Genomic DNA, 16,104 nt, shown 5'->3' with positions numbered 1-16,104 from the left:
GATCGTTGTGCTGTTGCAAATAAATTTGCTTTTGTCAGGTTTTGCAAAATTTCCAATTTTTCATGAAAAAAACCCTGAAAAGAACGGTTTTTTTCAACCCATTCAAAATTTCTTGAAATTTTACATCTCTAGGCACGCGCTCGGCGGGGCTTTCCCTTTCCCCCGTCGGGTTCGCGCCGGCGAGACGCCGTGCGCGCGGCGGTTTTTCTTTGTTTGTTCCTAAAATGCGCCGAATTTTGTGACACCCACGAGGAGCCCGAGGAGGTGCGCGGACTGGCCGAGTGGCTAAAGGCAGAGCTCGGACCCATGGTGCACAAGGTGGGTTGGGAGATGAGCCCCGTCTCTATGCAGCGGTGGCACACGTTCGCCATGATGTTCACTGCTGTTGCCGTAGTCGCATTTGTGATTGCCTGCCACTCCACGGAGACTACAGTTGACAACATAGCCGGCGTCCCTTTAAGGGAAAGTCTGGTCTTGAAAAAAAAATATTTTATTAATGAAGTCACAGTTTAGAAGTTTTCTGGGCACATGTATTTTTGTGCACTGATTCTAGACATGTCATTTAATTTCATGTTAAACAATTCCTTGAGCACTTATGCAGTTTTTATGCAAGTATTTTGCAAAGAGTTTTGAAGAAAATTTGCTGCGGGAAACTCGTTGAAATGTATGCTATTGGGTTCTCTTGATGCCAAGGAATGCAGTAAGGGTAAAATTATCATCCTGTCTACCATAGAACTTGAGTTATAGAGTTTTTAAGTTGTCGCTTCAGAAACGAGAAGAAAAATGTGTATTCCTGTTTCTGAAATGGCAGCTTCAGTACCCTATAACTCATGTATTTAGTAGTTGTCTATACCCTTTTGCTCCAAGTCTACACTGGTGCATTCCTATGCTCGAGGGAATCGGGCTTGTGGAGAGGATGACGACAACATGAAACCAGGGGAACAAGGCCAATACAGCTTCTACACTGTAAAAGTCTTCGAGATTTTCTTTGTCGGTATTCCGCCTTTGTAGATTTCTAGTTGCAGCCAGCCGTGGTGCAGTGCATATCTGGGCTGGTGCAGGTCAAAGTGACTCGGCGACTGCAGAAGCACCCGTGCCTGGTGTCTGTTGAGGAGATGGCGGTTGCCCGGCATTTATTGAAGACATCGCTCCAGAGCTTCTCGGAAGAACGGTATCGGCTGCTTGAGCCCACACTGGAAATCAACCCTGACCATCCCATCATTGCAAAGCTGGCTGGGCTTCGCTTGTCCGAACCCGAGCTCGCCAAGAAACTTGCTCGGCAGATTTTCGGAAATGCCATGGTCACTGCAGGCCTTGTGGACGATCCCCGGAAGGTCACTTCAGAGCTCAACGACCTTCTCAGAGCCCTGCTGGAAAGACTATGAGCTGGAGTAAACTTGTTTTAGTGGTGATGAAATGTGGCACTCACGGCTGGCCAGTGTAACATAAGTGTTCACTCATCATTCATTCATTCATTCATTTATTGTACCCTTAAAGGCCCTTTTCGGGCATTACATAAGGGGGGGGGAACAGTTGAAATACAAAGTAAAGAGAATAACAATGTTAATACAGTAAAATACAACACAATGCAATGCAAGAAGAATAAAAAAAAAGAACTGGAGTACACTAGGAAATGTTAAAATGCAGTTCTAATCAATACATGGTGGCGGATAGGCTAAAGGAAGGAATAGTAACAAGAAAAGTAAATGGTAAAAATCAAAGCATGCGGTTGTTTTTTCATTTGCTGTAATGTTCGATTAGTGCGTCTCTAAATTTACTAGCGTCACGCTTGTTTACAATGTGGTCTGGTAACTGGTTCCAATTTTCTATTGCTGTAGGTAGAAATGATTTATTGAAGGCGATTGTAGAACCATGTAAACGCTGAACACTCAGAGAATTGAAGAGGCGACGCGATGTCCTGATGGGAGGTAGGAGTAATGAGTCGCGGAGGTAAGGAAAGTTGTAATACAATTTGTGAAAAAAGCAAAGTCGTGAGATTTTTCGACGGTTCTCAAGTGGTAGAAGGTTGAGTGTTGATTTAATCCTGGTGATGCTGCAGTATCTGTCATAATTTGAGGTAATGTAACGTGCTGCGCGGTTCTGAATAGCTTCTAGGGTGTTAATTAAGTACGCCTGATGAGGGTTCCATATAGAAGATGCATATTCAAGTTTACTACGGATGAAGGTTTCATATGCTAATTTACGGACAGAAGGAGGAGCCAAGTATAACGATCGTCTGATGAAGCCGAGTGATTTGGATGAATTGGCTGCTAATTTCAGGATGTGATTGGACCAGGTTAAATTGCTGGAAATGGTGACTCCGAGGTATCGGTAGGATTGCACGTTTGTTAATGTGTTTGAAAGCAATGAATAAGCGTAAGTGAGGTTGGAATGTTTGCGAGACACTTGCATGTATTGGCATTTTGAGATGTTTAGCGACATAAGCCACTCAGAGCACCATCGTTCAATTATGTTCAAGTCGTTCTGGAGTAATAATTGGTCCCTGTTAGCAGCAATGCGGCGATAAAGAATGCAATCATCTGCAAAGAGGCGAATTGTGGAAGAAATACCAGAGGGAAGATCATTAATGAAGATGAGAAAGAGAAGAGGGCCAAGGACCGACCCTTGTGGTACACCAGACAGCACTTTAGTAGGACCTGAACAATGATTGTCTATTACCGTGTACTGAGAACGATCTATTAGAAAACAGTGTATCCATGCTACAATTAGAGGGTCAATGGACAGACCGGGAAGTTTAGACATGAGACGATGGTGGGGTACGCGATCGAAAGCCTTAGAAAAGTCTAAAAAAATGATGTCAGTTTGGAATGAAGAGTCTAGATTTAAGTGAAGATCAGTAGTCAATTCGAAAAGCTGAGTTTCGCAGGAGAGACCGGAGCGGAAACCATGCTGTTTAGTGAAAAAGAAAGAGTTATGATCGAGATGCGATGCGACTTGTGAGTATATTATGTGTTCGAGAAGTTTACAGGCAATGCATGTCAAGGAAATGGGGCGATAATTGGGTGGGTCTGATCGGTTACCAGCCTTAAACACCGGCACAACTTTACTTATTTTCCAATCTTTAGGTAGTTCACCCGTTGATATAGACTGTTCAAAGATTACTTTCAGAAATTGACTGGAAATGTCCTTAGTACTTTTAAGTAATTTCGCGGGTATCCCATCAGGCCCAGGTGCGCTCGATGTTTTAAGATTTTCAATTAATTTTGTAATACCATCTGCTGTGATGCAAACTGGGGGAATCTGAGAAAAGTTTGAATCTGGAAATGATGGTACGTTCAAAGGAGGTTCGTGGGTGAAAACTGATGAAAAATATGAATTCATGACGTCTGAACGGTGTTCAATGGGAACAGATGATCCATCTTGGTTGACCAAGGTGATGCTTTGTGAACGACTGGTGCTTGGTGTCAGTAAGGTCCAAAACTTCTTCGGGTTTGTGTGAATAATATTCATCAGGTCCTGGTGGAAGAATTTTTTTTTAGTGCTCCGTAACAAACCTGTATATTGGTGAAGACATGTAAAGTATTTTTTCCATTTTGAAGGAAAATTCGAACTTTTGGCGTCACGGTAAAGGCGTTTTTTTCGTTGTGATAGTCTTCTTAGCGTGCTAGTGTACCACGGTCTTCGAGCATCACCACGTATACGAATGAGGGGAACGTACGTGTCAACGAGTGATAATAGTTTGTTTTTATAAAGTAGCCAGTTCTCATCCACTGTTCGACTACATGAAGATAATCGGAAGTGCGATAAGAACTGGCTCAGCTCGGTGTTGATCTTAGCGAAATCGGCTTTCTTGTAACTGCGGATGTATTTTATGGAAGGTTCACTGACGGGAATAGAAATCGAGAGATCGAAAAGCAACATTTTATGATCACTCAGGAAATCAACACATGACAATGACTGGATGAGTTCGGGATCTGATGCAAAGATAAGGTCAAGAATGTTTTTGCCACGGGTTGCTGTTTTAACTGTTTGGGTAAGGTTGAATGAGAGAGTCATATCAAGAAATTCGTTCGACTGATGAGAAGGTGCATGCAGTTGATTCCATTCAATGTCTGGGAAATTGAAATCCCCACAAACCACGTGTTCAGCGTTTGGAAAGAGGGAGTGCAAGTTCAAAAGGACACTGTTAAGCTCGTCAACAAAAGAGCGGTCACAATCAGGCGCGCGGTAGCAAGCAGTAATAATGACTGTAATTGCCGGTAGGGATATTCGTACACACATTATTTCGTGGCTGCAATTAAGTTTGACGGGAAATGAGGGTATACTAGATTTTATGAAAACAAGCACTCCGCCTCCCCTGCGCCCCTCCCTGTCAAGCCTATGAATGGTGAACACTTTGTCATCATGAAGTAGCTCGCGGTTTTCGATGTCGGAACTTAGCCATGATTCAGTAAAAATGGCGATGTCGGTGTTGTTATCATGCAGGAGGGATTCAATGCCTTCTCTTTTCGATAAATAACTACGGATGTTTGCGAGCATAACTGCCATGGGCTTATAAGCAGGTTTTCTATTCCGACCTGTTGAATAGGGAGGACGAGGGGAAAGCGCAGGCGTAGCCGCCGGCGATAACCGCTATGACTTGGTCTCTAAAACGGAATCAGACTCGGCATCGTAGAAAAACTGCTTTTCGTCCATGAGAAGTTTATCGAAGCGGATCTTGTACTTTCCACCACGCTCCTGAGCAAAATTGTACAGTTTTTGACGGGCTAATCGGACACGTGCTGAGTAGTCTTCTCGAATTGAGTAGGCTGAATTTTTTAGCTTTGGGGTAGCGGACAAAATATTTGTCTTATCTTTAAAGTTAGCAAATGCGGCAATAATGGGCCGGTTCTTTCCGGGTTTGAAACGGCCAAGTCTGTGAGCGCGTTCAATCGCATTCTCACTGATGGTTATGTCTAGTTCCTTTGAGCAGACAGAGATTACATGCGACTCAGACTGTGTCCATGCTTCGTCACTGGCATCAGGAATTCCAAAGAACAGCAGGTTTGATCGGCGAAGACGGTTTTCCGCGTCATCGCATTTGTCGTTAAGCCGTTTAACTTGCGCTGTTAGTTTTTGCACACAATCTGAGTCTACATTGCTTGACTTCTGATTTTCTGCTTTTTCCAATGCGTCTACCCGCAAAGAAAGGCTGCTCACAATGTTCTCGATGTTTGTCTGAGCTGAACGGATAAGTGTAAGTTCTGAGAGTACGGAATTTTGTGCGACTTCTAATCGGGCTATTGCCTCAGCAATTGTTTCAAGTGAGACACCTGCGCCATTTTCGTCGGGTCCGGGATTGAGTTCCACATCACCAGACACGACAAGCCGTAAGTACACAGAATACGCATTGAGCGAGGTCCAACATACATAAAATAATAGACGACGGCAAAAATCACTCGTGTCTGGGGGGCACGACACCGCGAGAAAGAACGGATCACTAGTGCGAACGCAAGCAGCGTGCGGAAAGTAACTGACCTGCATTGCAAAGGGCATGTTCATGACCGTATCCTCTGCGGCGTCGTGCCCCAACTGATTCCAAGGTGTCGGTGGCTTTTCTAGTAGTCGAGTAACGCCTCCCGCGCAGATAGCGGGGTTAGGTTGCCAGACAGGTAGTTGGTAGAGTGCTGCAAATGGCGGGCGGGAAGTGGCCTCAGCTGCAGGATAATTCTTTGCTCGTAGGTTCCAAGCAGATCCGTTGCTGTGATCAGCCGGGAAATCGCTGTCGCTGGCGTTGAAGACGAGCGTTATGCTCCACAGGATAGCCTGCATTGCAAAGGGCATGTTCATGACCGTATCCTCTGCGGCGTCGTGCCCCAACTGATTCCAAGGTGTCGGTGGCTTTTCTAGTAGTCGAGTAACGCCTCCCGCGCAGATAGCGGGGTTAGGTTGCCAGACAGGTAGTTGGTAGAGTGCTGCAAATGGCGGGCGGGAAGTGGCCTCAGCTGCAGGATAATTCTTTGCTCGTAGGTTCCAAGCAGATCCGTTGCTGTGATCAGCCGGGAAATCGCTGTCGCTGGCGTTGAAGACGAGCGTTATGCTCCACAGGATAGCCTGCATTGCAAAGGGCATGTTCATGACCGTATCCTCTGCGGCGTCGTTGCAAGAGGGCTGGTGTAATTAGTATTGCGCATAATTAAAAACAAAGAAGATTGTAAACTGAAGTGGTATGTGGTTTTGTCTCCCAGCACACAAGAAGATAAGACGTGAAAAATTTTGCGTAACAGTACCGTAACTGCAACAATCGAGTCGAGTAAAGCGGAAAGTTGGGCTTGTTGGTAACAATCCGTCAAGAAACGGCACACAGAAAAACAAGAAAACTGACAGCTCTCCTGTCCTGTCCGTTCTCCTTGTGTTTGCCATTTTTTGGTGAACTGCAACAATAATTTATGCTTTCTTTTCAAGCACTTTTAGGGCTGTGTTTTCTTTTCGAATTTATTTCACCTCTTAGAAGGTGGCCATGGTGCTAAATGTAATATATAGTCGGATACAACTTAAGCCTGCAGTGAAGCTCCGCCCACATTCAGAACCACCACACAGAATTCCTCCACGACAAAAAATAGTCCGCTGCTTAAACGTTTCTGGTTAAATAAACAAAAAGCTTATCACACGAAAAAAATTATGAGCTTTTGAATTTTGATATGTGGATTGTTTGATAAAGTCAAACATTAAAAACCTGATTCCGTTACCTGTTGCGATTGGCCAGCGGAGTAATACAAAACGCCGCCGACCGCGGCCCAGTGTTAGCAACTGCTGTTTTTTTTAGTTGTATCCTACTGTAGTTCATGACACTGTAAGTCCTCCACTTGACCGTAACCAGTTCAGAGTATAAATATAGTATGTTGCCTTGGCTCTGCAGGCATGTCCATTTTTGAAATTGATATTTGTGGAATTGCCCACGTAAGTTAGCATCTCACAACATTCTTGCCTTGGCTAGGAAGTGGCCATACAATGGTGAGCATCAATATGTAGAAAAACAGTGTGAGAATAGAATGGAATGTGTCTGTCCTAACACAGGATGCTTTACCAGACATGAACCCAGGTTTAAAATGGATATGTCAATTCCTGTTACAAGACAAACTCTACAGGAGTGTTCTTTGGGATGAGCTATACCTTTTGGTCGGGGTTAACGGGAGGTCACAAAAACAGATCTCTGTTCATCATCATCATCATCAGCCTTATGCCCACTGCAGGGCAATGGCCTCTCCCATGTCTCTCCAATTAACCCTGTCTTTCGCAAGTTGTGGCCACCGTATTTCTGCAAATTTCTTAATCTCATCCGCCCACCTAACTTTCTGCCGCCCCCTGCTACGCTTGCCTTCTCTTGGAATCCACTCCGTTACCCTTAAGGACCAGCGGTTATTTTGCCTTCGCAGTACATGCCCTGCCCAAGCCCATTTCTTCCTCTTGATTTCAACTAAGATGTCATTAACCCGCGTTTGTTCTCTCACCCACTCCGCCCGCTTCCGATCTCTCAATGTTACGCCTATCATTTTTCTTTCCTTAGCTCGCTGCGTTGATCTTTAACTTAAGCTGAACTCTTTTCGTTAGCCTCCACCTTTCTGCCCCATAGGTGAGTACCGGTAAGATACAGCTGTTGTATACTTTCCTCTTGAGGGATATTGGTAAGCTACCATTCATGATCTGAGAGAACCTGCCATATGCGCTCCACCCCATTCTTATTCTTCTAGTTATTTCCCTCTCATGATCCGGATGAGCGGTCACTACCTGCGGGCATAGTTACAGTGGACATATTTATAGGTTGCTGGTGATGATGTGTTCCTCCAGGACTGTTTGTTCAGTTCATTAATTATGTTATGAACAGCTAAAGATATCTGTACATACATTCTAAGTTGCATAGTGTAAAGAGACATCTAGTGGGTGCTTCCTGCAAAGGTACCTTAATTTTAGAAGTTTCAGTGTATCGAAGTGTATCGAACAGTGTATCGAGCGATGTTAGCAAAGTCGTCATAGCTGTTTGCGTTTCCTTGTTTACAAACATCATAATGCACTATGTTTGCCTTAGGATGCTTGAAAAGTTTGGGGATACACATGTACCCCTTTCCCTTAGTAACAGCCGCAATGTAATTGTCATGCTACGTTATGCGTGTGCTGTCCGAGAGATTTGCGGGAAAAAGGCACACACGCCGCACCCACTACCTTTTGTGGGTGCTGATGTTGAAGCCTCTCCATTTCTCCTTTTCTTGGAACTGGAGAGATTCCTACGGGTGGCTTGAGCCTGCCGCGGTGGCTGAGTGCTTGAGGCACTCGGCTACTGAATCTGAGGACTTGCATTCAATCCAGGCCGCCATGTTTCGATAGAGGCGAAGCGTAAAACGCATGTGCTCCGCGATGTGTGGGGATAGTGAAAGCGTGGTGACGCACTGCTGTAACTCTCCTCAACAGGGATAACCGCAAAGGCGCTGCGCACGTGGGATGGAATTAAAGGATAGGCTAAGAAAGGGGGTGGCGTCCCCAGGTGGTCGAAATTATTTGTAGCCCTCGACTATGGCAACTATTTCTCTATTTTCTTTCACGTACCTTCCTTCCCTCACAGCAGTGTTTAGGTACCCATCGGGATAGTTACTGCAGTGTACGTTTCCTTAAAAATTACTTCTTTTTCTATTCCGAGACGTCTTTTGGTGGGAATATATAGTGTACGCATCACGCCTTCGTCTACGGAGCCGCTGCCGTCACCGATTCACCCGGTTAATAGACGTCTTTTAACATACCGAAGACGTATTAGTGGAGACTTATACCGGTTTACCGGATGCCAGCTGGCTGCCCCCACCCATGTCGCTGCGTGTGCGCACGAGTTGTCCAGTAAATCGCTATACGTTACCACATATACGTCTCCGGTAGACAGAAAAATGGCTACTGCTTAGCTCAGTTAGCCAAGCGGGAACCCTAGTGAATCCTGTCGCCGCGGCGTAAAAACCTGTTTTTGAGTCGTCGCGGCCCCCCGTTGTGGTGGCTCAGTGGTCAAGGCGCTCATCTACCGAGCCAAAGTACCCGAGTTCGAACCCGACCACGGCGACCGTGTTTCGATGGAGGTGGAACGAAAAGGCACCCATCTGCTGTGCGATGTCAGTGCACGTTAAAGATCCCCAGGTGGTCGAAAATATCCTGAAGACCTCCACTACGGCACCTCTCCTTTCACTCCCACCTTCCTCCCTTCCCTTACGATACAGTTCAGGTGTCCGCTGAGATATGTGAGACAGATACTGCGCCATTTCCTTTCCTGAAAAACCAATTTACATAGTCGTAGTGGCGAGATTCTAACAAGTTGGAAATTTTCGCGGCGCCACGTCGTTTAATCGTTCATTCGCTTGCATGTGAACCAGCCTTAAAGCAGGATGGTCCAACACCGCTTTCGCCACTGGGACCATGCAGACAACTTCGGCACAGATGAACCAGCGTCCTCGCTCCTTCCTTCTATCACACAGCGGCTGAACCGAAGCACTGCTCACTGGCTGGGCTCTAGCGAGGAATTGTGAGGCAGCAGAGAAAGCGGCGCCGTCTCCCTTTCAAGCGGTCGGCGAATCACATGATTAGTCACGTGGGAACAGCTGGTGAGGTGGCGGTCTATGCAGCTGCGGCAAGTCACTTAGTATCACTCCTTCACTTCAAGGTCAAACTGTCATGCACGGCGAAACTCGCTCGACCTGGCCACTTGGCCGGTAAAGCTTTCGCATTGGCATCTCCCAGGCTAGCTGGGCGAGCTCAGCGTTCCTCTCCCCCTCGCGTGCACACTGCCCATTTTGTGGTTTTCTCCCCGGGTGCGTGTGGTACGCTGCATCGATTGCTGCTGTTCTGTCTCCTCGAGCAGAAGACTGGTGTTTGCACCCTCTGTCTGGATCCGCCGTGATGGCTACTCGCACCGCCGGTTGTCGGTCGCAGCTAGTTCTGATTGTTAGGGCTGGCACAGAGGCCCACTGTACCAGCGGGCCTCTGTGCCAGCCATTGTGTACAAATTGTGTACAAATTACTCCCAACTGACGTTCAGGCAAAAACTTGTACTCTTTTTTGTGTTCTGTGTATAGGTGTCTTCAACTTGCGGAACGTAGCCCTGCTAAATAGTACCCCACTCATTAGTAGAAGCAGCATTCGTTTGATGACCGTTTCAAATACACATGATGTTCTGTTGTCGAGAAAAAGGTTGAAGATCTGTGTATATCGATCATCATCAGCCTGACAATGCCCACTGCAGGGAAAGGCCTCTTCCATGTCTCTCCAGTTAACCCTGTCTTGTGCGCGTATTCGCCAACTGCAGCCTGTACAGCCACAAGGCTTGAAACCACGGTCAATTGATCACGGTGACTGAAGATTGTCACAACGGCTTACCTAAAAGGGATAATAAATCCCTAAATAATGCTGAAAAGTCTATACCAACCTATTGTTACTAACCATGTAATATTTAGTTTAAAATCAAAACTGACATTCGAGCGCTCTGAATAATCTGTATAAAAGTATGCAGAAAATGTTTTGAAAATCTTAAACGGCGTTATATGCCACTAAGCATCACGATTTGCGACCTAAAAGGGAAAAAATGAAAAAAAAATGAAATTAAAAAAAACAATAAAATTACAGTACAGAGAGCAGAGTCGAACGGCCGACCTTCCATACGCAACACGTGCCTCTAAACCACTGCGCCATAGCGGCGATTTTTTTTTTTTTTTTTCTTTCATGGTATTTATTTACATGGTTTTGTATACAAAGCATATATATACATATGTGTGTGTGTATATACACACACAAAAACAACTATTTACAGAGCACCTAGGTAGGCGCTACGTGGCAGAAACATAATAGTAACATATTATAACTAAAAGGCCGGTAAAGATATACAGCGCATCAGGAGAGGAAACCAATCCGGTACAAAGTCCGATTTTTTGTAAATGTCCGTTACCTGCAGCAACATTCGGCTAAAGTGAATTCTGGGCGAAACAACAGGTTCAACGTTGCGATCTTGCATGCGCGTTTTCCAAAGACTATGAAGGCCAATCAGAACAATCATATCATAAGGATTCGAGTCAGGTTGGGAAACAACAAGGTAGCGCACACTGTGGGAATTTAGGAGGAAATCTTTCTGTAGCGTCCTTTGCAACACATCCCAAAACAAAATCGCGTCTTTGCAGTCTATAAAACAATGTTCAATTGTTTCAGGCACATTGCACAAGCGACAGTTTACAGAAGACACAAAAATGTTTTTCCTATCTAGCCACGTCTTGACAGGTAGAGTTTCAGTGTGTAATTTATAGAAAAATGTTTTGGTGCTAGGAGAAATTGGCATTTTACGCACTCGCTTTAAAACATCATGACCCATGAGCCCAACGTAGACGGAACGATACAGTGGGGGCGGGAAGAGCATGGATATCAAATCCCTGTACAGATTTTTGCGCGAAACAGAATATAAGTACTCATTTGAAAACCGAACTGTCAAAAAACGCACGGAGGCATAAACTTCCTGCATAAAGCCTAGTAAACGGGGTCGTTCAGTAAAATTGGAAGAAACTACTAAGTTCGGAAGTAGAGTCATGAAGTTAACCTGCAAGAATGCTCTAATAATCGGAAGGGAACAAGCACGAAAAAAGAAGAAACGGGCAACCAACTGTCTCACATACAGGTGCTCTAGGCCCAGGCCTCCTGCACAAACAGGCCTGAAAAGGTTATCACGCCGCATGGGCTCAAATTTGGAGGACCAAATAAACGTCGCAAATATGCGATGGAAACGCTGTATGTAATGTCTGGCGCAGTGAAGGACCTGGAGTACGTAATAAATTCTTGTTGCCAGAAAGGTGTTGCAAGCCTGGGCACGACCAAAAATTGAGAGGCGATGCGGTACAAACGTCTGAGCATAACGCTCAACAGCCGGAACTCGCTCTCTCCAGTAATGGGCACTGGATTTGTAGGCATGAAGTGGAACGCCAAGATATTTAGGAGGCACACAAGACCATTTTATGCCAGCGTACAGGGGTGGAGTTGTGCCCCATGAACCAAACCATAGGCCAGAACTTTTGGAGCGATTCATTTGAGCACCAGAAACGATGCCGAATTGATCTATTGTGGACAACACATTATCAATGCTGGGCTTGTCAATGCAGAAAAATGCAAGGTCGTCAGCATATGCCAGCAATTTGACTTCATTACCCAAAATAGGGAACCCATGGATATTACTGTTACGCAAAACACTCAAACAAAGCGGTTCCAGGTAAAGAGCAAAAAGCAGAGGAGACATCGGACAGCCTTGCTTCACAGAAGAGCGGATTGGCACAGGGTTCGAGAGCTGGCCATTAATGATCAATCGTGTTGAACAGTTGCTGTAGCAAAGTTGCACCCCTTTAAGTACAGTAGAACCCACGTTTGCTCGCTCTAGAAGTGAAAACAGAAATGAATGGCGTACGCGGTCAAATGCTTTCGCAAGGTCAATCTGAAGGAGGGCAAGCTGCTCATGACAGCTGGAGGAATATTCAAGTATTGTCCGCGCAATGTGCACATTACTTTGAATGGAGCGGCCTCTCAATAGCGGCGATGTCAAGCTGTCGTTCTGAATGAATGTTTATAACCAGCCTTAATGTGGCTGCTACCTGCCGGTGGGCAGCGCTGTCATCGCTAGCTGTACCGGCTGCATTTGGCGAACAGGCATCCTGTGCCAGCTGCAGCCACCGTATCCCTGCAAGCTTCTTAATCTCATCCACCCACCTAGCTTTCTGCCGCCCCCAGCTGCACTTGCCTTATCTTGGAATCCACTCCGTTACCCTTAAGAACCAGCAGGTATCTTGCCTTCGCATTACAGGCCCTGCCCAAGCCCACTTCTTCCTCGTGATTTCAACTAGGATGCCACTGACCCACGTTTGTTCCCTCACTCACTGTGCCCAGTTCCCATCTCTTAATGTTACACCTATCATTTTTCTTTCCATAGCTCACTGCATTGTCCTTCACTTAAGCTGAACCCCTTTCGTTAGACTCCACGTTTCTGCCCCATAGGTGAGTACCGGTAGGATACAGCTGTTGTAGACTTTTCTTTTGAGGGATATTGGTAAACTACCATTCATGGTGTTCTTATTCTTCTAGTTATTTCCCTCTCATGATCCAGATCAATGGCTACCACCTGCCCTAAGTAGATGTATTTCCTTACCACTTCCAGTATACCTCACTACCAATTGTGAACTGCTGTTCCCTTGCGAGACATTACTTTGGTTTTCTGCATTTAATTTTAAGACCTAGCGTTCTGCTCTTCCTGACTCATTGATCATGCTTTGCAGCTCATCTCCTGAGCGACTTAGCTAGGCAATGTCATCAGTAAATTGCAAATTATACGGATGTATTTAAATAGAAACCTGCTGTTTCATGCACGTGCGCACTCAAAGAAAAAACTATATGAATGGCTCAAAAATTCTTCAGGTATGTTCAAGCCAGCCGCTCACTTCCACGCTGACGGCATTGCCGCCTTGTTAAAATTCTGTCAAGCACATTTGTGCCCGATTATTTTCCTTATCTTCCGAACCTGTTTCACAAAGAAAACTTGGATGCAGTGTCCCTTAATAATGGGCCCATGTACTGTGCGATGTCGGCTCACGTTAAAAACAACCGCAGGTGGTGGAAATGAATTCAAGCCCTTCACTACAAAGTCTCTTTTAGCAAATAAGTGTCTCTTTGGGACGTTGAACTCCATAATTTACAATTTCTAATACATTCTACCGCATCATAGAAGAAGCAACTGGCAGCACCTCCTAGGCGTGCTGTATTACTGCTCGACATGCATCTCTATTTTAAATGGCTCATTGTGTGAAAGCAGTGCTAGATGCTCCAAAAAAGAAAAAAATGTAAATGTGGCCTGCACAATCCTGGACGTCGTGCAACAAAGGATAATTATAAGGGCTCGACAGTTCTCCGGAGCTTGCACAATATTTTATGATCGACGTCCGGACAGATAAGTAAAAGCACCTCAAAGGAGCTGTGAAACTGCTTGAAGAGATGCCGGCTATACTTCATATGGATTCTTTATGTCACACAGATGCAGACACAAAAAGATTTACAGGAATTGATGCATAGGAGCGGGAGTTATTCAATGATGAAATTTAAAAATACAAGCGAAGAAAATGCTGCCCTGAACTCGATTTTGGCAGGGCTTCCCATTCTCCTTTCACTCTCTCAATGACTACATAGGGAAGGGAACAATCAAAACATCCTATCTGAGCACGTCGCGGAAGTTTGCACATCATCGTTGTCTGTTCGCTGTAACTCACTCTTGTCAAGGCTGGCAGCATCGTTTCCTTGGTTACAACAACCATGTGGACGCCCAGCTAGCCCAGCAATGCTTCATCGTCATGTCAATGGCTCTGAAAAGAACATTGATCAGTGGCTTTCCCTGACTTATCGCAACTCGAGCGCGAGATACTCTTTAGCATAGTGCGTGCTGCTACCGCCCCGCGTACCATGCCTTGCCACTGCGCGGAGATGACAGGAGCATGGCGCAATCTGGCGGCCGCGTCGGCTGATCGTCCTCAAGCTGCCGATGCGCACTGGCAAATGTGAAACGAATCTTGGCTCAGTGGTTATGGTGCTCGGCTGCTGACCCGAAAGACGCGGGTTAGATCCCGGCCGCGGCGGTTGAATTTCTTTGGAGGAGAAATTCTAGAGGCCCGTGTACTGTGCGATGTCAGTGCACGTTAAAGAACCCCAGGTGGTCGAAATTTCCGGAGCCCTCCACTACGGCGTCTCTCATAGCCTTAGTCGCTTTGGGACGTTCCCAAGCAACCACCGATATCCTTCGGACGGCCGACAGAGGTCTATTTCGGATGTTCTGTATGTCCGCTGAACATCCGCAAACAGCCGGTAGACGTCCGTCGGCCGTCCGAAAGGTGGCCAAAGGTATACGGTTCGCCCGCCGACGGACGTCCAGTTGAGTACGTCCATTGGCGGATCTTTCTCGAATATTCGCATATATGGTGCATGCGTGCTTTTTTCACTCCACGCAATGCAATAAAACCAAAAACAGTTTGATGCATAGCACGCATATTTTATTGTGGTTGATGATACATCAGCAGAGTAATGGGTTACATTCGGAAAATTACTTAAATGTGACTCTTCAAATGTGGCAAGCTTGGGACACACATCCGTAATCTTCCCACCCACAGGATTTCTGAATTAAAAAAGAACGCGGCAAACATCAGTCATGTGAAACAAATGGCACAATGTAGTAGCCCAAGTAAAAACATTGGAACCAATTAATGGAAGTGTTTAATGCTGCAAGTATAAAAGACGTACAATGCACTTTAACAAACACCTCACTAAGTATAAGGCAATAACAGCTCTCACTTTTCCACACCATATTTGACAATGTATCTGTTCTTTATTTTCATGGGCCTTAGGGCACTAACCTGCGCAGCACTGTACGCGACTGTGCACAGAAAGCCGCACAGCTTCCGTTGCGAACCACTGCGACTTCACGTGCTTCCTATGGTCTGCCTTTCGCGCGTTGTCACTCTTTATATAGGCACAGTGAACATAGCGGTGCCTTAAAAATTAACAAGATGCGAAAACACTCCGTCCCGCAACTTTGAAGAGGAGTGGGAATTATTCGCGCGAGTTGAGGGCTCCCGCAGCTGTGTGATGTAGGCTCCCAAAAGTGTGAGAACAGCACACACTTGTGGAAGCCATTTCCTCGCGCTTACTGCTCCCACTGTCCTGTGAACGAATGTTATATGAGCATGCTGCATTGTCCTAGAAGCAAAGTTCCAAGAAGTGTACTGGATACATACCTTCGTAGGCAATCACATGTGCACTAAGCCTTCTTTACACCAAGGTCGACGCAGTACGGGATTCCGGTGTTCCAGAAGAACTTCAGGCGCTTCCCGTATCTTTCGAATTGACAACTTGCAGAATAACGAGCGCCATCTACAATTTTCCAACCGAAAACTCTCGTTCGCAGACGGCAATCTCGCATTCTTGTTCGAAAAGGGAGAGGGGAGGCCACCATCTCTATGAGAGGGAAGTTGTTGAAAGGACACAATAGACCAGGGGCGCGAAAGCGAGGAGCGGGTCGAGACAGGTGCTCGTCAACGGAATGCCTCATTGTAACCTTTCGACAACAACCCTTTA

General features: G+C 45.8%; 2 protein-coding genes across 2 annotated transcripts in view; one reads left to right on the top strand and one right to left on the bottom strand.

Moving 5' to 3' along the window:
- Nucleotides 1-136: 136 nt before the first annotated feature.
- LOC149344523 (BTB/POZ domain-containing protein KCTD9-like) overlaps nt 137-16,104 on the top strand; it is a 201,445-nt gene continuing 185,477 nt past the window's right edge. Inside the window, exon 1 of the mRNA XM_089546301.1 lies at nt 137-318. Within this exon, the coding sequence (XP_089402427.1) occupies nt 307-318 (12 nt within the window). The 5' untranslated portion in view covers nt 137-306. The remainder of the gene's footprint in view (nt 319-16,104) is intronic.
- On the bottom strand, nt 4,327-5,588 carry LOC149344527 (uncharacterized). Its single transcript, XM_089542630.1, has one exon. It carries the CDS (start codon nt 5,500-5,502, stop codon nt 4,594-4,596), a length of 909 nt encoding a protein of 302 aa, XP_089398756.1. The 5' UTR covers nt 5,503-5,588; the 3' UTR covers nt 4,327-4,593.

This window comes from Amblyomma mixtum, chromosome 5 (genome assembly GCF_055824585.1).
Source record: "Amblyomma mixtum isolate Tamu chromosome 5, ASM5582458v1, whole genome shotgun sequence".
In the NCBI taxonomy this organism is placed as follows: domain Eukaryota; kingdom Metazoa; phylum Arthropoda; class Arachnida; order Ixodida; family Ixodidae; genus Amblyomma; species Amblyomma mixtum.
This window is presented reverse-complemented; position numbering and strand designations above follow the sequence as displayed.

Bases quoted from the DNA above. Each gene is read 5' to 3' on its own strand.
- LOC149344527 (XM_089542630.1), bottom strand. From the start codon at position 5,502: ATGAACATGCCCTTTGCAATGCAGGTCAGTTACTTTCCGCACGCTGCT.